The 22,479-nt window shown below is 36.6% G+C and overlaps 3 protein-coding genes across 5 annotated transcripts; all 3 read right to left on the reverse strand.

Moving 5' to 3' along the window:
• Window positions 1-2,395: 2,395 nt before the first annotated feature.
• On the reverse strand, window positions 2,396-3,698 carry LOC104247451 (bZIP transcription factor 53-like). Its single transcript, XM_009803473.2, has one exon. The coding sequence runs from the start codon at window positions 3,000-3,002 to the stop codon at window positions 2,586-2,588; it is 417 nt and encodes a 138-aa protein (XP_009801775.1). The 5' UTR covers window positions 3,003-3,698; the 3' UTR covers window positions 2,396-2,585.
• Window positions 3,699-7,232: 3,534 nt separating this feature from the next.
• Window positions 7,233-16,476, reverse strand: LOC104247452 (pentatricopeptide repeat-containing protein At1g09820). 3 transcript variants are annotated; one of them, XM_070168077.1, is made up of 4 exons: window positions 16,028-16,118; window positions 14,398-15,897; window positions 14,168-14,286; window positions 7,233-7,912 (listed from the first exon to the last, which is right to left on the reverse strand). In XM_070168077.1, the coding sequence occupies exon 2, from the start codon at window positions 15,800-15,802 to the stop codon at window positions 14,561-14,563; it is 1,242 nt and encodes a 413-aa protein (XP_070024178.1). In that variant the 5' UTR covers window positions 15,803-15,897; window positions 16,028-16,118; the 3' UTR covers window positions 7,233-7,912; window positions 14,168-14,286; window positions 14,398-14,560. The 3 variants fall into 3 exon arrangements, with proteins under 3 accessions (XP_070024178.1, XP_009801776.1, XP_009801778.1); XM_009803474.2 differs by having other exon boundaries at window positions 14,398-16,476; XM_009803476.2 differs by having other exon boundaries at window positions 7,233-7,920; window positions 14,398-16,476.
• LOC104247454 (uncharacterized) lies at window positions 10,126-10,758 on the reverse strand. Its single transcript, XM_009803478.1, has one exon. It carries the CDS (start codon window positions 10,756-10,758, stop codon window positions 10,126-10,128), a length of 633 nt encoding a protein of 210 aa, XP_009801780.1.
• Window positions 16,477-22,479: the final 6,003 nt, after the last annotated feature.

Raw genomic sequence — 22,479 nt, forward strand, 5'->3', positions numbered from 1 at the left:
GAACAGAAAAGGCTTAGGACTTCACAGGTTTTGCTGGAGAACCAATCAAAATAAAACACACAATTCTGGGATGTGATTAAAGGAGGAAAACATTCTACTAAGACAAGAAATATCTGAATCCAAGTCAAAGAATTTGAAAACAATATCCAAAATCCTAACTTCAGTAGACCACCTCAACCGTTTTTACAAGGTAGCATTATAAAACTTCAACACAATCATAATTTAGTTAACCTCAAGGGCTACATCATGCAGTAAAGAGGAGGAGCACCAGAATAGAGAAGTTATCCCCAATTATTGAACTTATCAAAGGCAACAGAGATGTATGGTCCTCAGAGGCGGAGCCAGGATTTGAAGCTTATGAGTTCAGGACTCAAGTTCTTTTAAATTACTAGGTCCTAATTTAATGTTTTGTGCATATTCAGTGAATTTCTTAAGACAAATATAAGGTTTTAACCAAAGCTATTGGGTTCGGCCGAAGGGCTGGCTCCGCCCATGATGGTCCTAGTTCCCAAGTATTACATCTGATGTAAGTTACAATGCAGATGAAGATATGGAATGTATCTGTCGAGCCCCACAAAGAAAATGAACTAGAGTTTTCCAAAGAGCGTAGGTTTAACTGTTGCTGAGACTTCCTCTACCTTTTTACATATTTTCTCTAGGCCAATCATCAAACTGTGACCAGCTTTTCCCTCTTAACATTCAACTTTCTAGAATTCCAAGAAAAGGAATTTCATTATTTAAGATTAAGAACTCACTATCACGGTTACCCAAATATCCCTTATATATACTTCATGCAAACCCTAGTGAAGGTAACCCCATTCATCAGATACTCCCCTCTCTTTTCTTCCCCAGGAAACATCTTACTGCCTGCAACTAAGGCATCAGAGTTATCTCACCAGGGTTTCCAAGAGATTACTTCAGCAATTCACCGTTTTGTTCTCATGGGCTGGGTCACCAGTATCCATTGTGGAGTTCGGTCCCAAGCTAATTGTTATCGCTTTGACCTGTGAAATTTCACGTCTAAGGGTTCTGTCACCAACGAGTGTATCTCTATGTAAGGAGCACTAGAACTCAAAACACAGTTACTCCTACTTTGAGGCCAAAACTTGGCAAGGAAAAGTTCATTTAGTTCAATTTAGAAACCATAGAGCTTGATTATAATAAAAACATATACTTTTGAAACTGATTCCCTACCATGATCAGGCCTCATTATAAGCAAGCTGAAGAGCAGAAGTTTACTCCACTAGTAGCAAGATATTACGAACTGAAAACATTATATTTACAGTTTTTACCTTTGACAGCATTTTGATATATAGTGATGCAATCCAATCTAAGAAATCGGTTTAAAACATCAATACAGACTTCAATAGTGCCCAGCAAATAGATAACTCTATTATGAAAGGTAACACCATGACTTTTATCAAAAACCTCACTACAAAGAGAGAGAAAGGAAGGCCTCATCGTAGCTATATAACATTGGGCGGAGGGATTGTTATATTCCAATCTAGGTGGAGTAAATTGAAGAAAAAAGGGATAATTTTATATAACTATTTCCTTAATAAAATATTGTGTACCATGAAATCATCCGACATATTTTGGATGTTGCGGCATCAGTTATCTAGCTATATTCTATTACCAATTGACACCATTTTGGATGCAGCTCTCCTGAAAAAGAGTGAAATTCCATCCGCCCCCTCCCCTTCTTGGAACTTATGCATGCTTTGGTGCACTGATTGAGCCTAAAGAAGACCCAAACCTAAAGGCGTTGGACAAACTGAGGCAAGCGAGATAATCATGTGTGATGAGAAGGACATCAGTAGCCAAGGGCGGATTTAGGGGGGCAAAAATTACACTATACATATAATGCAAACTCTTATTTTTACCTCTATATATTATGTTTTGAATCCCCTTGACACAACCCAAAAGCATAGCTTAGTCGTCAAGGAGATTCAAAACCTTTGTAAGGTCATTAGTTCAATTCTCACTAGCTACAATCTTTTTTAACTTTTTTTTGTTTTTGAATCCCCTTAGCGGAAATCCTGCCTCTGCCACTGTCGGTAGCATTGACAATACAACAATAATAACTACTACTGCTCTTCAAGCCCAAACTAGTTGCCTCCTCAAGAATGGATGAAGGAGGAGGATTGGGTGGCCAGTGCAATACTAGTCAATAAATAGCTTATACTATGATCCCTGAATTCTCAATATCAGTTACCGCTCCTAAGAATGGACAAAGAAGGAGGACTGAGTGGCTAGTGTAATACTAGTTAATTCATGATAGCTTTCACTATGATCATCCCCTGATTCTCAATATCAGCCATGACAGGACAAATCCGTGATCCCTCATTGTTAATATCATCATAAACAAAAGACCAGCAAGCAAGATAGAAACATCTGATCCAACAACCCCCAGATAATTCCTGGTATATACATGGTTCAAAGAGTAAGCAGACACAGCATACACTAAAGCATAACCAACAAAGACATAACTAACATGACATTACCATCCAAAGAAACCACTACTAAGACATGGACTAATGGAAGCAAAGGTATCCAACTAGCCATTAAAGACAACCAAATCGACGTCAAAATTTAAACAAGCCTGAAGAAGCAATGGGCTGCATTGAACAAGGAATCTGCAATGGCTTCAGCAAAGGATCAGCTGCATCCACAGCTAAACCAGTGTCATTAATAACATCATTTAAATACCTCAGCCTATCATCCAATTCCCTTGCCTGTGCCCTCAGCACATTATTCTGTGCAGTACAAACTGTATATCTCTCTGTGGTCTCTTCAATTTTAGCCATAATGTTCTTGTTAGCAGCCTGTAATCTGCTCACTTCCCCAGTCAGATCTTGCAGAAGCTTTTGCTTCTTCATCCTCGAGCGCCTCGCGGATTCCCTGTTAGAAATCATCCTTTTCCTCTTCTTTTCATCCATTCCTGCATACCTTTGATCATCTTCTGATGCAGATGAACTAGCACTCTGCCTTAAAGCTGACATTTTTCTTCAATATTGTGGCTATAAATTCAATAGCACCTCAATTCTGTGATTTCAGAAATGCCAATTTGTACTTTTGGGACAATCAAAGAGGTTCTTTTGCTCTTTAATAAAAGAAAGTTTCTATTCAGAGGGTGTTTCCAAAAGGGTCTTCATGAAAAAACATAGAAATGATAGAGGAACAATACAGAGAAAGATTGAAGAAGACAAATGCCTAAAAGAGTGGTGGAAATAACAGATATCATAGATTGATTCCTAACTAGAGAAACCTCAAATTCATTGTCGAAAGTAAAATCAGCAACAAATCCAAAAAAAAAACCCACCTTGGAATCTCCTAACAGAATACAAACAACAAAGTTAGAAATATAATTTCAAGATATGGGTTTGTCAGAAAAAGGCAAAATCTTTGTTTGAGACAATGATCAAAGGTTGTCAATACCGAAGCAGATTGAGAAAAAGGGAAACAGGAGGAAAAAAGAAGCAGAAATCAGTAAGCCAAAAATAGGAAAGAAGATAATGAACGACAAAGACAAAAACGGTAGGTGGAGATAATTAAGGAAGAGATTAATAAGGAGAAGCCAGAAAGTTATTTTGGGAGGAGGAGAAGAGGATTACGTTACTCAACCTATGAAAGGTGATTTTGAACTGGTAGAGGATAGTTTGAAGGCGAGAAGAATGTTCGTGATGACAATTGTAATGCACAGCAGTGGAATACTATATGAGTATTATTTCTTCCTTTTAAGAAAATTATATTAATGTTTATGTTTATCCCTTTTAAGTCTTTATATTAGAAATTCCTAACTAGTCTTTGACCGTAAAAAAAAAAAAGAGAAGAAGAAGAAGAAACCCGGTGCACTGAGCTCCATCTATGTAAGAGGTCCAGAAAAAGGTCGGACCACAAGGGTCTATCATACGCAGCCTTACCCAATATTTTTACAAGAGGATATTTCCACGAGATAAGAGGCTATTTTCACGGCTCAAACCCGTGACCAACCTTACCTTGCATTTCTGTAAGAGTTATTTTCACGGCTCAAATTCGTGACCTTCTGATCACACATCAGCAACTTTACCAGTTACGCCAAAGTTCCCCTCCCGATAGCAAAACTTATTAATAATATAATTAAAATGCTCATTTGTATTTCCACTTGTTACTTTTATACTTGGAATCCAAATTCCAAACCAGAGTAAGAGAATTTGAAACATGAATCAAATGGAAATTTAAAGAGTCGTCAATTTTGCCTTAATTTTCATGGCAAGGGAGGAAAAATAATTTTCAACAAATAGATTTTTTGGCACTTCTTAATTTTTCTCAAGTTGACTAAACTCGTAAATTCTGAATGACAGAGGATTTTTTTTTGTAAGATCTATCTATCTATATATATATAAAGTTAGGAATGAAAAAGGTGATATGACATACTTCATAGTGTAGGAGTTCTATTTATCTTTATTCTCCTTTTTTGACTTATTCTTTCTGTTTTTCCTTTATATATCTTCTTTTTTTTTTAAATTCACATCCCATAACTTACACCTCCTAGTTAAGAATTAAGATTGAAGAATGTAACGGTTCAGCATTAAAAAGAAAGGATCCAACCATTGCAATTGTAAAAAATAAAGTATAAGGCAGTTTCAATTATGAAAATAATGACAGTAATTAAAAGCTACAATAATCTTTCTATTTATTCCATTTTCCCAGTGTTTTCTCTTCATCAAGTGTAGCACAAAGAACATACTCAACAGAGAAGAATTATCTTGCCTAACAAAGTAAGAGTTCATCTACAATTTCACATGGCTCTTCATTTGCTTGATATGAATTCTGACTTCTTAATAAATAAACAAAATTTTGGGGAAGAAGATGAAATCTCTCTTATATTTAGTGAGAAAGTTTTTTATAATATATATTTTCTTCTCGAAAGGGATTTATTGGAAAAGCAAGAAGACCATATTTCACTACGCTATATCACCAGACCATGGTGCTTACTCATGATACCATGTATATGTTTTTGTTAATTCTTATTCTTCATCTTTCTATTTTATTAAGGTATGTTTATATTGTTTAACTTTTCAGTTTTAATTGGTTCTATCAATAAATAATTCTCCGAAAGTAAGTCTTATATTTTTTTTTATAGTTTCTTGACTGAATCTATATTAACTCTATTCTAAATATACTAGAAGTGTATAAGCTGTAATATGTTAATACGTTTACACTCATATCAGTATGTGTACTAATATAGTTTGTGTGTGTGTGTGTATATATATATATATATATATATATATATATATTCTATTTTCTTAATTTATCGATTAAAAAATTCTAAACATATTTTTCAGATTTTTTATTTATTTATGTCTTATTTTATAAATTTATAAAATACTAAAAGACTAAAGATTCATGGCTTATGCCCCCGCTCCACACACTCTCGGATTTTGATTTATTAGTTTTGCAGATATTAGTTTATGAGATTTGGCTAACAATCAATTATGCACTGTAGTTGTTCTTTTTCCTGAAATCTTATCTATCATATCATATATGCAGTTTTTAGGGTAATGTTCTTTAGGTTATAGCATTATTTTCAAATTAAAACACAAAAATCTCCTTTTAATAATATTAACATGAAGTGGATGTAATAATTATTTTTGTAATTTTAAACCTTGATATCTGGGGAGAATTAATTTGAATCTTAATATGTTTCTTTACATATTCTAAATTGACCAAGACTGGCTACTTGACTCATGCTTCATTGAACTCTATTCACATATGGGTAAACAAATTCAAATATAAAAACTTTTTTATTGCGTTAGGTACAATTTGACTTATTGCTTTTGTATTAGAGGGGAATTCTTCTTTTTATATATTTATACTAGCACGAAGCCTAATTAACTATTAGCTAAGTGACTTTGGATATAAAATGATTTTTTTTTAAAAAGGAACAATTGATATTGTTATATTGGAGAATATGTAAAAGATAAAGTTGATCTTACTATTTCCTTTATCATTCATTGAATGATGTTGAGATATAGAATAGACTTGATGAGACTTACTTTTTTTCTTTAAACATGATACTTACTTTGTTAATTCATAAATTTAATATTTTTGATATAAAAAAAAAAGCACAAGAATAAGAGTTACTATTTTAGTAAATATTAAGGATGACTTTGAAATTAACAATTATTGTTGCTTCCTTGATTAGTAAAGATAAAAATTTTATAACAAAAATTCTAACAATTATTATTTATTCATATTTTGATTTTCCTTTAACGACCGCGCGAAGTGGCGGGTAAATTAACTAGTTGTAAAGTAAAGATGGAATTGCAGCCTAACTGATTGCAACTCTAATCACAAATCATTCAGTTAGATATTCAAAATAATAATTAATCGAATAGTAATCATTTTAATATTTAAATAATGTCAAAGTTTGTTGAATTGGATAAGGGTAGCAACGGATGGCGCGAAAAAGATAGATTAGGATAGGACTGGACTTTATTATTTGTTCTGGATGTAGGGATTATTAAATGTTAAAGCGTGGATGAGATTAGATGAATGAGGTAAATAATTCTTTCATTTTTTTTCTCATACAATTTGGAGCTTTGATTTAAGAGGGGTTTGTTTGTAATTTCAAGAAGAACAATCAGTTTAGGAGTGCATTAGAACTTCTTCTAATAGGCCCTCGTTACCAGAATGGGTTCGTTTCCTTGTTTAATTTACCCATAAGGAGCCCTTTTCAGAAAAGGCTTCTAGATATCTCGACTAAAAAATAAGTAAAAGCTTCTAGAGACAATATTTTGGTCAAAAGCATGTCGTAAACAACGATTGTTCGATATATTATTAAATTGAATGAGTAATAATTTTGTGAAGTTCTGTTGATAAATACAACAGTCCTACAATCAAGCGATGTGCAAACTTATCATGAACAAGGTCAAAGCATAATAGAAACTAGAAATTACAATGATTCAACTCTATCTCTTGTAATCTTCTAGGTTACGCCCACCAGAACTTTACCAAGAAGCAAACAACACACGCATTACCTTTTTTGGGGGAGGGGAATTAGTGCGCTCTCTATTTCAGTCTATATGAAAAATAGTAAATACTACAACAACAGAACAAAAAACCCAGTTTAATCTCATACATGAGGTCTGGGGAGGGTAGTGTGTACGCAGTCTTACCCCTATCCTATAAAGGCAGAGAGGTTGTTTCTGAAAAACCCTCGGCTAAAGAAACAGTAAGAATAAAGCAACAAGCAATAACAACAGTAATATAATAATTAATGGAAGCGAGTAACGTGACAAAGTAATAAAAGAACTACAGAGAGAACACAAGCAATGGGGATTTCAGAACTTGGTTGGATAGTTCTTTCATGCATTTTTACAGTACCAAATAGATTAGTAAGGGTAAAAGAAGAAAAAGAAGAGGATTCCATTCCTGGTGATTCCACTAAGGAAGCATCAGGTTAGAATAAGCAGATTTGAGAATTCTATACCAATTTTCCAGCAGAAAAACATCAAGCTTCTGTTCCTGGCTCCTGCATTCTCTCTTGAAAAAGTAACAAAGAGTGCCTCCTCCAGTTCCCTACTTCAGTCACACAATTCTCTTCAAGAATACTCTTTATTATCTTTCTCTAACTTTCTCATCGAGATGTTGATACAGAGTATTGTTCCAAAAACCTGATCAAATCAAAATGTCTTGCCATGTTTTGCAGAATAGATTGATGAGGCTCAACGTGAGTACTCCTAGCCAGACAAGAGTTATCTTGGCATGTCGCTCACCATAAATCACATTGTGGAACGTGGTCATCAACAAGTCAAGGATCCAGGAAAAATATTCCATCACGGGCCTCTAGAACGCTACAAATTTTGCAATCTACACCACAAAATCATATTTCTCGAAATGCCCGAGGAATTCCAACTCATCGTTGTACCTGTCAGCCTAAATGTTATTTCAGGCACAGATCCCAAAAAAGAAAGCACAACTACTTACTTATGACAGTAAGACCTTGAAGAGGATTTTCCAAGCACAATTAAAAGGTTAATATCAAAGCAAGAGTAACATACTATGATTTCCAATGGGCAAGCTAGAATACAGTGAAGACCAATCTGGAATTAGATCAGGAACAGATAATAATTCAAAAAATTTAACAGGGGTCCATTATAATTCTTAATTTTATTTTAAGGAGGAAATGAAATAAATAGATAAGAACAAGAATTTTCAATCAGAAATCCAAAGACATTAGTGTATGGGCGAAAAACTTCACGTCATATATTTGACCTGGTCAGCGGAGATAAAGCCTTTGAAGGCCATGACGTGTTGAACTGACCCTAAAAGGTCGAGGTCAAGTAAGGAAGGCAAATTGTCGTCGAGGACGAGGTGGCTCGACAGAAGACGAGGACGAATACCCGACCTCAGTACGCAGTAATGGCTAGTTTAAGGATTTAGATTTCCTAAGAGAATATTCTTCTCTGTTGTACTATTTAGGGTTTTATGGCCCATATACCCTTATAAATAGGAAGAGATAGAGATGTAGTTCTAGAAAGGGAATCGAACATTTCTGTAAAGAACAACATTGACACTATCTGTGAAGATTCTCTCTTTATTGAATACATACAAAGTTTACCTTTATATTCCTTATCTTCTATCTTTCTCTCCCGATCCAAGAAGAATCGGAAAATTCAATTGCTTATCATCATCCATCATTGTCAGAACGCTCAATGGAAAATCTCACCCTTGTCGGGTGAACCTTGTTCTATTTATTACTTAAATGTCATTTATTGCTATCTTTCGCGTTCTTAAGTCATTATTGCTCTCAGACACTCTTATCTTACAACACACATCTGATACTCTCCATAAAAATATCAGATCTGCTACTTGGATATTAATATTGACTTGGATTAATCATTTTCTCTACAAATCTAATTGTATTTAAACCTAGATCTAAATTTGGGTTATACAGTTTGGCGTCGTGTGTGGGGGATTTCTTAGTCAAATTTTTAATTTCCATTCGGATTTACAACTTTCGTGACTTGTTAACCTAATATGTTGTAAAGTTATCCTTTCTCTCTGCGAAGCCGCAGTGTCGACCATAGAGGACCTCGATCCCGTCCTGCTAGACCACAGCGACCCCAGCAAAAAGGCCTACATCGGTTGCAAACTCCAAAACCCAGGTAAATTTAGTCAATTCTTAATAGTTAGCAGATTTATTTGCCTTTAGCCATGCAGATAGGCCCTGCATCACCAAAGAGATAGCCACGCACAAGCTAAATGTCGACCCCTACTACCCCCAATAAGGCGGGTCCAGCGAAAGTTCAACCCCACCATCAATGAAGCTGTCCACGAGGAGGTAGAGAAATGATTAGCCAATGGCTCTATTAGGGAGTCTAAGTACCCCAAGTGAATTGTCAACGTGGTAATGGTCAAAAAGAAGAACGGGAAATGGATGATGTGCGTGGACTTACCGATCCGAACAAAGTCTGCCCAAAAGATTCTTTCTCATTGCCACACATCGACCAACTCATCGACACGACAACAAGACATGAGTTGCTAAGTTTCCTGGACACTTACTCAGGCTACAATAAGATACTCATGGAGGAAGACGACCAAGAAAAAACTACGTTCATCACTCACAGGGGAACGTACTGCTACAGGGTCATGCCATTCGGGTTGAAGAACGCGGGAGCTACCTATCAAAGGTTGGTCATGAAAATGTTCAAAAACCGGGCATATCTGCATGGCTAAAGGCAAACAAATTTGCGTTAGCTATTAAGAATTGACTAAATTTACCTGGGTTTTGGAGTTTGCAACCGATGTAGGCCTTTTTGCTAGGGCCGGTGTGGTCTAGCAGGACGGGATCGAGGTCCTCTATGGTCGACCCTACGGCTTCGACCGTCTCTAGGTCCATAATGGTATCTTTGGCTTCGACCTGCAGGGACCTCGACCCTGCTGATTACTTTGCTTCCTTTTCTTTCTTTTTTTGGGTCGTCGTACCGTTCTGGGCGATCCAATAGCATTCCCGAGATGTGTGTTGTTCTCGTCGTATGTTGAATATTCCCCGGGGGTCAGGAACTTGATCACTTGGTACAAGCTGGAGGGGGCTGCCCTCATAGGATGTCGACCTATGATGGCGGTGAATGCGGTAACCTAATCCATGATATGGAATGTGGTCTCTAGCGTCACCCCACCAGCAAGGACGAGGAGTGTGATCTTGCCAGAAGTTCGTTCAGCTGCATTGTTAAAACCGGTTAGTGTAATGCAGTGGGACACTATCTTATCCTCAAGTCGCATCTGTACGAGGAGTCGAGGATGGATGATGCACGCTCCACTTCCGTCGTCTACCATAATTCTCCTAGCATCAGTATCAAGCATCCATAAAGTAATGACAAGTGCATCATTGTGAGGGAATGTCAAACCGTCGACATCTGACTCGTCGAAGATGATACTTTCTTTGAGGTCGTCATACCATTCGTGGGTGATTGATCTCTTGAGTTTGTGAGTGGTGGTGGACTTGATGTCATTGATGGAGGCATCGTCACTGCCACCAATAATCATGTTGATGGTACGAGCGGGCGAGGGCCGCTTTGGTGGGCCTAGGCGTTCTCGACCCCTTACTAAGGTGTTCCTGCCTTTGTCGCTGAGTAATTCTTTGAGGTGTCCTTGCTGCAGCAGGTTCGCTACTTCTAATCTTAGAGCGTGGCAATCTTCCGTTTTGTGTCCACGTTCTTGGTAGAACTCACAGAAGGCGTCTGACTTCCTGGTGCCTGGGTCGGACCTCATCTTTGGTGGTCACTTCACCTTTTTTCCGAGCTTCTCGAGTGTGTAGACCACCTCTGTAGGTGACACACAAAAGTTATAAGCAGATAGTAAGGGGCGCATACCTTGATCGTTTTTGTGAATGTTTGATCTCGACCTAGAAATATCGTCTTCACAGCGGAAGTTAGGGACGGGTGCCCTGATGTAAGGTTGATGCCGATCTCTGCCCCATTGCAGTACTGGAGGGTCTCTCCTCGCGTTGTCCCTGAGTTCCCTCCGGGGTTCGGATTGTATTGAGGTGAGTCGTTGGGTTGGCCCATTGAGGTCTTTGTCATCTGCCTTGACCTCGGCACAGTAGGCATTGATCTCGTCCCACATAGCCGGCGGGTACTTCATTAATCGACTCAGTAATTTTCTGGTCGCCTTTGAGCCTTCTTTGTGCAGCCCGTTTTGACAGGCTGCTATGGCCATTCCTTCGGAGAGGTTTGGTAAAGTCATCCTCACCATGTGGAATCGGGCTAGGAACATTCACCCTCGTTTAGGCTTTCTTGGCCTTAGCATGTGCCGTCACGAACTTGTCTTCTATCTCTTCGAATGTTTCTATGGAATAGGCCCGCAGCTGTGAATACCACGTTAACGCCCCTCCTGTGAGGGTTCCACCTAATTTTTTCAACAAGATGGAGGAAACTTGTTCTTCGGTGAGGTCGTTGTCTTTTACGGCGGTGACATAGTGAGTCGCATGGTCTTCGAGATCAGTCGTTCCGTCGTAGATTCGGAGGTACAGGGGCATCTTGAAAGTTTTTGGTATGGCATGAGAAGTCGCTTCCTCCCTGTACGGCTATTCCACAAACCTACCAGCGTCTCTTTTTGGAAGCAGTTTGGGGGCATTTTGTCTACTCGTTCCTGATGCTCCTTCATTTGTTCCTTGAGCATCTTGTTTTCGTTTTCCATTTCCTTCATTCTCTTTAGCACGGCGGCGAAGACGCTGTCACCTGCACTGTCAAACAATTGTATGAGCGATACCTGAAGTAGGAGGGTCGGGTAGCTCGCCTTGCTCGTTCCTACGCTGTGTTGCATGGATCCTGGTGGTCTCCATGGTCGCGCATGGAGCTTGCTTGCTTATTACGCTGTCCAGAGTGTCGCTCAACCATGTTTTGAGGAGCTTTTTCATGGCGGGTGGCGCTCCCTCTCCCGCAGGCGTGGAAGCCCCCATCCCATTCGGTTTAGTGGTGTTACAAAAGGGTGTAGGTAGGCGACTTCCCTAATCTGGGGGAGGCCGTAGGGTTTACCCTCCTCATCTTGGGTTTCATACCCTTCGTCGATGTCACTCATAAGGTTGAGCGGGACATTTTCCGTTGCCTTTGCTCTGTTTCCTTGGTTACTTGCCGTAGAATCCTTGTATACGCAAAGAGAAAGGATAACTTTACAGCACGTTAGGTTAACAAGTCACGAAAGTTGTAGATCCGAATGGAAACTAAAAATTTGACTAAGAAATCCCCACACACGGCACCAAACTATATAACCCAAAATTTAAATCTAGATTTAAATACAATTAGATTTATAGAGAAAAGGATTAATCCAAGTCAATATTAATATCCGAGTAGGAAATCTAGTATTTTTATGGAGAGTATCAGATGAGTACTATAAGATAAGAGTGTCTTAAAGCAATAATGGCTTAAGAACGTGAAAATAGCAATAAATGGCATTTAAGTAATAAATAGAACAAGGTTCACCTGACAAGGGTGAGATTTTACACTGAGCTTTCTGGCAATGATGGATGATGATAAGCAATTGAATATTCTGATTCTTCTTGGATCGGGAGAGAAAGATAGAAGAAAAGGAGTATAAAGGTAAACTTTGTATGTATTCAACAAAGAGAGAATCTTCACGGAGAATGTCAATGTTGTTCATTACAGAAATGTTTGATCCCCTTTCTAGAACTTCATCTCTTCCTATTTATAAGGGTACATGGGCCATAAAACCCTAGATAGTACAACAGAGAGGAATATTCACTAGAATATTCCCTTAGGAAATCAAAATCCTTAAATTAGTCGTTACTGCGTACTGAGGTCGGGTACTCGTCCTCGTCCTCGCCTTATGTCGAGCCAACTCGTCCTCGACGAAAATTTGCCTTCCTTACGTGACCTCGACCTTTGGGTCAGGTCGACACGTCACAACATCGACACGTCATGGCCTTCAAAGGCTTTATCTCCATTGACCAAGTCAAATATATGACGTGAAGTTTTTCGTCCATACAATTAGTAAACAAACAAAACTAAATTAGAAGTCATATTCTGACAATGCTATGCAGCTTCATTCCAACTCCCACCACCATAAGCCCGGAAAACATTACCTACTCTTGAATTAAAGAGAAAGAATGAGTAGGGAATACTAGTTTCATCTAAATCAAATCATCTACAAACTGGAATTCCTAGTAGCAAAATGAAGATAGTAACACGTTCCTATTATTAGATCAATAGAGTTCAATGTCTACGGTGTTATTCATTTCTGTTGCATTTATATGCAGTGGCTGAAAATGTACAAGTAGTCCTGGATGTCTCCTACTATGAGCGAAAGAAGCTCATAAGGTCCGGATGTTTCCTATGTCCTGTACAATGGTCCTCCTCTTACACCAAAAATGTAAATTTTGTAAGCATCTAAATATTGTAAGCATGACAGTACACATGACTTGCAAATCATTTATTGTATGAACCATTTTTCCAGGAGAATAAAATAAGAGTATGGAAGAGCAATTCAAACTCTTTCAGATATTTTTTCTTTGAACGGGTAAGTAATGATTATATTGATAAAAAAGATAGTCTCAAACTCTTGCAGGTAAGTTTCTAGGACAATATCAGCAACCTCATTTATCTGGCATACTTTTATCTTTTGGATGTTTATACTTACAGTTTCATCATTTAAATGATTCAATTAACTCAGAGCTAGCATCATGTCTAACCGACCATCTATCTAAGGTTCTCATAAAGTTGAACCTTCCTAAAAAGGGCAAACAATCTCCCCAAGAGCTCAAATTACCATTTTATTTTGACATTCATGCATGGCTCCTCACAACAACTCTATATCTTCCATGCATTTGAGCAGTATTTCAGTTTAATCTTGTATTGATTCAAGAACATTAATCTATCCATCACAGACCCCTCGCAAAACTAACTCAACTGTTACATGATACTCAGGGACCTGAGTACATTAATATGTTGTGTATCATATTATACATCAGTTGACAGATTTTAGTGGTAAAGACTCAACAGCGAAATGAACATCACCAAATATTGGATGAAATCAACCATCATTTCTCGGAAATAACAGCTCATCCATTGACACCATTATGACGTATATCTCAGTATAATCACATAGAAGGATTGCACAAAGAAAATGAAAAAACAAGAACTAAAGAACTGTTATCTAATTTCACCTTTTGCATCAGTTGCGAGTTGCGACTATGTCTGAGCACAGAAGATTGTTTTTGTGGCGCAAAAGAGAAGCAGACACATCCTCCATTGAGTTGCACCCATTCAATATGACTAACCAATCCTTGATGTACACAAAAAAAATTATGAAGATGAGATAACCTCCATATAACTCGTATCTTTAACTACTCTAACCAAAAGAGAGAGAGAGTGTCAAGAGAAGAAAAGCACACACCTGCATTGCACTGGAACCAAGAACCACAAAGATTTTCGCTCCCTCTCGAAGAACAGGGTACTCAAAAGTAGTTTAAGTGTGAAATAACAATGACAGAATACGGGGTACCAAAAGCAATGACGGAATGAGTCTATTAGACCACTCTCAAAATTCTCGGCCATAATTAACAATTGACAACATCATTGTAGAGGTGTCCATCTATGTCAGGGACAAATCCCTTCTCTATCATTTCTTCTCTGATAATGTCATAGGTAGTTCTATTGGGTACCAATCCTTTTTCCAACATCTCATTCAAAAAAGCATTTGCTTCTCCCAACTTATCTTTTTGACAGAAACCTTTAATCAAGACGTTGTAAGTAACAACATTCGGTTGTTTTCCTTCCTTCTCCATTCTTTTCCTAATAGTAACAGCTACCTTGGGGTTTCCTTCTTGGCAATAGCCAGCCATCAAAGTGTTGTAAGTCACATGACTTGGGATCAGCCCTTTCTCAGACATCTCATCCAGAAGTCTAACTGACCTTCTTGATTCTCCCCTTTTGCACATTGCATCTATTCGAATATTGTAAGTTACTACATCAGCCCTCACACTCTTCTCCTCCATTTCCTCCAGTAGCTTTTTTGCTGCTTCAATATTTCCCTCTCGATAATAACCACCCAATAAGCAATTATATGTCGAAATGTTAGGACAAATCAGTTTGTTCGACATCAACTCACGTAGTGCGACTGCTTCTTCCATTTTGCTAGCCTTACAATGAGCATCAATAACTGTATTAAAAGTAAGTACATTAAAATCTAACCCTTGCTTCATAACATCATCAAACAACTCTTTAGCCTCTCTGAACATCTTCATTTTTGAAAACCCATTTATCAGTACATTATAAGTCCGAATATTAGGCTCCAACCCCAAACGTAACATTTCTGCACGTAAACCAAGAGCCTCATCAACTTTCCCATCACCAAAGAGCCCATTAATTAACGAGTTAAACGTTACAATGTCCGGTCTCATCCCTTGAAACCGCATTTCTTTAAAGAGCTTCATAGCTGCCCCAACATTGTCATCCTTACAAAACCCATCAATAAGAGTATTATAAGTTCTCTCATTTGGACTCACCCCCTGCTCCACCATTTCTCTCAAAAATGCATCAGCTTTATACATCTTCCCATCCCCACCTCTCTTGCAATACCCATCAATCAATGTATTGTAAGTAACCACATTCGGAATAATCCCCCGAACCTTCATATCTTCCATCACATCCTTAGCCTTATTCAACTTCCCCGCCTTACACAACCCATTAATCACAATATTAAATGTGTACATGTCAACCTCAATTCTCCTCCTAATCATCTCCTTATACAAAAGCTCTGTTACCTCAAATTTCCCCTCATTCACCACCCCTTTAAGCATCGGTTTACACGACAATACAGATAACTTAAATTCATAATCTCCAGCTCTATTGAAAGCCTCCAGAGCTAAATCCAGCTTAGCATTATTAACATAAGCTAATACCAACATGTCAACAATAATAGAATTAGCACAAACATTATCACTACAAGTCAAGAGTGTATGAAAAACAGAAGAAACCGTATGGGTTTTCCCATACTTAACAAAATCATGCAATAAAGATCGAACCTTTGGGTATCTTTTATCATTGACTAACAAAATAAGCAGTTTGAATAAATGGTCAAGAGGGTGGTAAACCTGATAACCATGTTGAGACCATTTAAAGAAAGGCAAAATGGAGGTAGAATCAAAACCAGAATCAAAAAGTTGTTGGAGAAAATAAGTTGGGCTAATGGGTTTAATTAGGTCCTTCAGTTGAGACCAGTGCTGCTTTGAAATCAGTTCTGAAACTCTAGATTTGAAAAGTGGGTTTGAAACCAAATTGGGTGTTGAAGTTGAGGATGAGGTTGGCTCTGAATTAACTGAAGATTCTGTGAAAAGGCACCGAAGGGGTATTCGGGTGTGTAGACAACGCCGAAGGTATGATACCGACATGGATACAGGCGATGAAACTGCAGGAGAAAATTTGATTAGCAACAGGGATTCGTGCAGAACATTGAGAAACACGAGCACACTACTAAAATAGGACTAAAATAGTCCAATCCCTATAAATTAAGGGCCATTTTGATCATTTTCTAGCTTGTGGTTTTGAACACAACTATTCGTTATAAAAGCCAAAAAAATTAACTATGTTATGAAACAATAAAAGAAGAAGAATAGTATTGTAGAGAAAATGAGAGAGAGAATTCTTATTGATATTGAGATGAATTACAATGGAATAAAACCCTCTATTTATAGGGAGAGGGTGACTTAGCCACCAAGTAATGAACCCTACAATCTCTCTAAATATAGACATTCACCATAAATAAAATTCTATTTATAACACTCCCCTTGAATGTCTATTCAACAAATAGTATGCCTCGTTAAAATCTTAATTAAATAAAACCCAGCGGGAAAAAAATTCTAGAGAAGGAAAAAGAGTACACATATCTAATAATACGCCTTTTGGTTGCCTCGTTAAAAACCTTGCAAGGAAAATCCAGTGGGACAAAATCTTGTAAGGGAAAAAAAGTGCAACGTGCATTAACTCCCCCTGATGAGAGCATCAATTCACATCTTTAAGCATTTGCATTCCAATCTTGTGCACCATCTTCAAAACGGTCTTTGGTAGAGACTTGATAAACAAATAAACCATATTAACTCGAATGAATATATTGCATCTTGAAATCATCATTCTTGATAGAGATGTAATGTCTTCATAAACTTCTGTAGAATGACCTTTTCAATATCTCCATAGAGGTATTCTCGCTATCACATTATCATGCTTATAGTTATAGCAAGATACATATGTGCACAAATTGCACTTAGGATGTGGTACTTCAAGACCCAGAATTGTATATGCTTTAAGCGACTTAAATCCTTCATGGATTGTCATATAAGTTAAGTCATATAAGCCATATAATAGACTTTAGATGCATATCAAGTTTTTATGTCATGCTAGACATATAAGATATCGGAAACTGATTGCACATACCATTGACTTTATACTTTCAAGTATTTGAACAATATAGACAAAACTATATGTCTTTCATATCGAATCAATTCTTCTTGAATTATGTCTCTTCCATTTGGCCAATACTTTTATGTCTATATTCGATAGACTTAAGATCCTCATCTATACTTAGCGTTGTGATAGATGTCGTCGACAAACATTTTATATCGGTTCCAATATTTTTTCATAAAGACATAACATAGAGATCTCTTCATTCATATATTCAGGTACTTGAATCTCTCGTGAGATTTTATGAAGTGTTATGTCGTGTGATCTTCTAGATCACTTGCCTCCTTTATTATGATCATTTTGATCATTTGCTCGTCTTCTTTATCAAGAAGTTTAGTTGAAACCAATTTGTCTATATGGTTTAAGCGTACTATAGACTTTGTCTTCTAGGACTTAATAGGAGCATTTGCAATGAGAATATAGTTACTTTCTTTTGGTCAGCAAATGCGTCTAGCATACTTTGCAATATATTGCAGATGAATTATCGTTTTATGAACTTCAAGTTCATATTATCGTATTTGAGGATCTAGATATACAAATGATAATTCATTCCACGTAACTTTTTCTCAACTGTTTATCATGTCTCCCTCTCATGTTAGAAAAACTAACTTGCTTCCTCAACTTTGAAAGCTCATCTTTGTGTGTCATGGTGTTAATTAAAATATACACCGCACATCAATAATAATAATAATAAGATAGAATTATTTAGTTCCTGGCCCTGAACCACTTGTGAGGGGATAATGTAATATACTTTCGTATATAACCTATATCAAACTGATATAGATAACTTTGGTATAAGCAATTGTTTAGCTATTAAGTGGAGGCACTCAATAAATCATTTTGCTAAACCAACTGTGATGCAAACCAACTTATCACGATGAACTATCTTGAATAAAAAAAATCTGGAATATGCTCTAAATTAAATTATTGAGCAGTTACCTCGCAAACACCAGGTTGCAGGTTAATAATAATCGCACATGTAACCATCTCATAGATGCATCTTGCGTGGTATACCTGGCAGGTGACTGTGCCCATATTCACCTTTGATATTTCCAATATTCATGGGATTCAATCTCAATTTTAGTCGGTATATTAATTAACGAGAACAGTCGACATAGGAGAATTCATAAAGGACTTTCTAGTTCTTTAATATTTACCCATGTGAATTTTCTATTATTTTTGCACATCATACTTAAATTGATATGGTTAAACCAATTATGCCAATTGAATAAATTATCAATATTGATAAACTTCAGGTTTACACCATGACGTGTGCAATTATCAATAAACTCCAAGTTTATTATGATATGGGTTTTTATATCAATAAACATCCATTTTAGTATGGTATTCTTTTATTTGTGTAGTACAAACTGGAGAATAAAATGGGTAATTTTTTACATACATATTACCCTGCTACAAGTTGTAGTAATAGAAAACATCAAATATTTTCTTTATTTATAGTCTCAATATAACCAAACCGCTTTCGCGTATAATTTGGAAACTGAATAAGCTTCATTGAGACTTACTACAACATAATACCTTATTGGTAATCAATTGCGTTTCTCCAAAATAGTATAATTGGCTCTTGCAGAGTTCCCAATTAATTTTGTAGTACCGCATATTCATCAACATCCATATGGTGAATATCTCTTTTAAGAAGGAAGTTATACCATTATGGTTATGATCAAAATTATATGCAAGATATGTTTCTTGCATTACTGTTGTCTTTAAATAATCATATTGCCGAAATATTTTTGCGTATAATAAGTACGTGACCAATGACCATTTATGCCATAATAATGACATTATTTTCTTATTTCCTCTCAAATCACCTTCTAGAGGTGAGTGTGGTATATACCACTAGCGTGGTATATACCACTAGCACACTCATATTCTTCCAAGAATGAATATGTATTCATAAATCACATGTTGTCACATTCACATCATGAATGAACCATAATCATCTCTATGTGCTTTACAAAATCTCATGTCAAATCGATGACAAATATTACTTTCACATAGTGAAGATTATTTTGAGAATCCTTATTGTTCTCGTTGTTACAATAATGACGATTATAATTTCGTCTATTGCCACGTCCACATTCATTGATACATTCATAGTAATAATTTTGTCTTCTTTCAGACTTATTACATACTGCAATCACATTCTCTTAAGGGAATGAGAATGGAGCAAATTCAATGGGATGGGTTTTTAATTCTTTGCCCACAATCATACATGAATTTGATCATGGCAAGGCATATAAATTTTACCACTTTGGGTGGTTATAATTTCTTTCAAACTCCATTAGAGTTACAATCACATTTTATCGTCTTTGCTTGTATTTAAAATCAAATTATAGAATGTCAAAAATTTGAAAGAGAAAAGTAAAATACTTACCTTAAATCCAGAATTTAATCATGAAGGAAGTTCATGGAACAATTGACAATCATTATGCTCAATCTCAAAGCTTCTACTCAATTGATTAGCGTCTCGTACTGATAACGTATTATAAAACAATAAAAGAAGAAGAATAGTATTGCAGAGAAAAGCAGAGAGAGAATTCTTATTGATATTGGGATGAATTACAATGGAATAGAACCCTCTATTTATAGGGAGAGGGTGACTTAGCCACCAAGTAATGAATCCTAAAATCTCTCTAAATATAGACATTCACCATAAATAAAATTCTATTTATAACAAACTAATTTTTTTTTGTCAAAATAAAATTTTCATTCAATCAAGTAAAGATTTATACACAGCTAGCTCTTTTGGACTTAAGAGTTAGTGTAGACAATCAATTGCGTCGAAAAAATAAAATCAAGATCGAAAAATATTGCAACAATTGTAGTATTTGATTTCGGGTAATTTAAGTGTTACAATCTCTATGATTCCTCTGATTCTACTTTTCCAATATAAATTCAAGGGCCTTTGAGCTTGAGCTTGAATCTGAATTTGATTTATCCATTATGAACACTTTGATTGTTGCCACGAATTGTATCACGAACAAGTAACCTTGATCTTGAACGCCTTGTATTTAATTTGATTTCGTTCTTGATCTTGAATACTTGAAATTTGTGTTGAAGTGCTTGAATTCTTGAACATTTGCAGTTTGCAGAGAATTCTGGCATTTGATCCACGAGCTCTCTTGTGTCTTCTTGTTATAATTCCTGGTGTCTTTTCTGAGTTATAAAGACCCCTATTTATAGTTGTGGGATGGAAGACTTGTGATGAGCACAAACTCTTTCCGACCAATCAGATTGAAGAGTGACAAGGTCGCATTTGATTGGCCAGAACATGTCACTTGCACATGTTGCGCAGTTTCATTAGCCTTTTAATTTGATTTGGCATACCTTGTCATTTTGACACGTGGCATGGTCTCATTGGCTCTTCTGTTTGACTTGGCATGCCACATCATTTGACACGTGGCATCAAACTGGACCTCTAGGAAGATGACATCTTGGGCTAAACTCATCACTTTAGCCCAATGTATTAAGACTTATTTATTTAATCCATATATATTGAACTTATATAATTAATTCAATTATATTAGCCCATAGTATTTATTTGGACCAATATATCGTGAATTTAAAATATAATCCAAATTATTTCATGGATTTAATTTTAATAAAATTTATATGCCTACAGTTAGTTCTCTAGGAAAATTAAAATTATGCTATAATCTATTTATGTTAGGTAAAAATTCAACCTATCTAGTATACGCTTCCATTTACAATTGCTTTGTCCTTTAACATGTAACTGTATAACTGATAATAGGTGAATTTAACTATAATTAGGCCCTAAATAACCACCTTCTTGTATAGTTTGGATGATAAAAGTGATAACAAAATGCTCTTATTAGTGTTTTTCATGCTTTGCAGGTTATATATGACCAGAGAAGGCTATGGAGTACTTTTGGGATCAAATATGGAGAAAAAGAGGCCGATCGTAAAATTCTGTCAAGTAAACCACGCAAAAAAGCTCAAGTCAGAATTGAAAGAGTACTGTCGCGGTTCCACCGCGACCGCGGAAGAACCACGGTAGAAAAGGGCTGCAAACAAAGTGAGAATCAGAGAGCAAGTTTGGCCGCGGTTTGACCGCGGTGGAGGCAGAGAACTTCAGGGACTAAAGTGCAAAATACGAGATTTGTAGCCCAAAACCCTATATTAAACACTAGACTTCGCCCAAGAGAGACATGTATTATTTTGGAGAGTTTTTTTGGCAAGAGGAACAAGTGTGAGCGAGCACCCAAAACATCTTTCTTCTTTTCTTTGATTTTTCTTGCAAGTTTTATGATGAATATTGTTTTAGTTTGTTTACCCATAGTTATGAGTAGCTAAATCCTTTGTCTAAGGTTTTGATGGAACCTATTGGGGGATGAACTTCTTGTTTATGTGAATACAAATTGCTAGTCTCAATCTTTATTTGTTCAACTTTGTGTATGTTGTAGTTAATTGACAGGATCCTCAATTAGCTGTGCCTATTTAGTGTGCATAACTCGGGAGAGAGTGCATATTTAGGTTATTGTTGAACAACACCACTCCCAAAGTATAAGAGGGATCTATAACTGCGGGTTTAAAGGCGGGATTAGGGATAACGAAGCCTTGAGTGCAATCTAAAGTGAACCGTGTTAATTAGAGCTAGCTAGTGTACCTCGGGAGAGTGCATTGAGTATATTACTGTGATTACTCGGGAGAGAATTTACGGTAAGATGAGCGTTCATGATTGATAGAGAGGTGTTGGTCAATTTGTATGAAGCATAAACAGAAGGGATTCCATCAATAGGGGAAGTCATTACCTTAGCGTTTTCTCATTATTGTTTACAACCTTAGCATCCTTAGTTTACAGCTGTTTATTTACTTGCAATTTTAGTTATTGAAGACACCATCAACTGTGATTCAAATGTTTGGGAAAATTGGTTATCAAGAGTTTAGTAGTTCTAAAGATAGTGATTGATAGGTTAATTCTCTGTGGATTCGACTCTGGGCAGAATACACATGTTATATTTGCAACGTCCGCATT

This window comes from Nicotiana sylvestris, chromosome 1 (assembly GCF_000393655.2).
Source record: "Nicotiana sylvestris chromosome 1, ASM39365v2, whole genome shotgun sequence".
In the NCBI taxonomy this organism is placed as follows: domain Eukaryota; kingdom Viridiplantae; phylum Streptophyta; class Magnoliopsida; order Solanales; family Solanaceae; genus Nicotiana; species Nicotiana sylvestris.

What these genes read in the sequence shown, in the direction of transcription:
- LOC104247454 (XM_009803478.1), bottom strand. Translation starts at nt 10,758, where the DNA reads ATGAGGTCCGACCCAGGCACCAGGAAGTCAGACGCCTTCTGTGAGTTC.
- LOC104247452 (XM_009803474.2), bottom strand. Translation starts at nt 16,393, where the DNA reads ATGTCGGTATCATACCTTCGGCGTTGTCTACACACCCGAATACCCCTT.
- LOC104247451 (XM_009803473.2), bottom strand. Translation starts at nt 3,002, where the DNA reads ATGTCAGCTTTAAGGCAGAGTGCTAGTTCATCTGCATCAGAAGATGAT.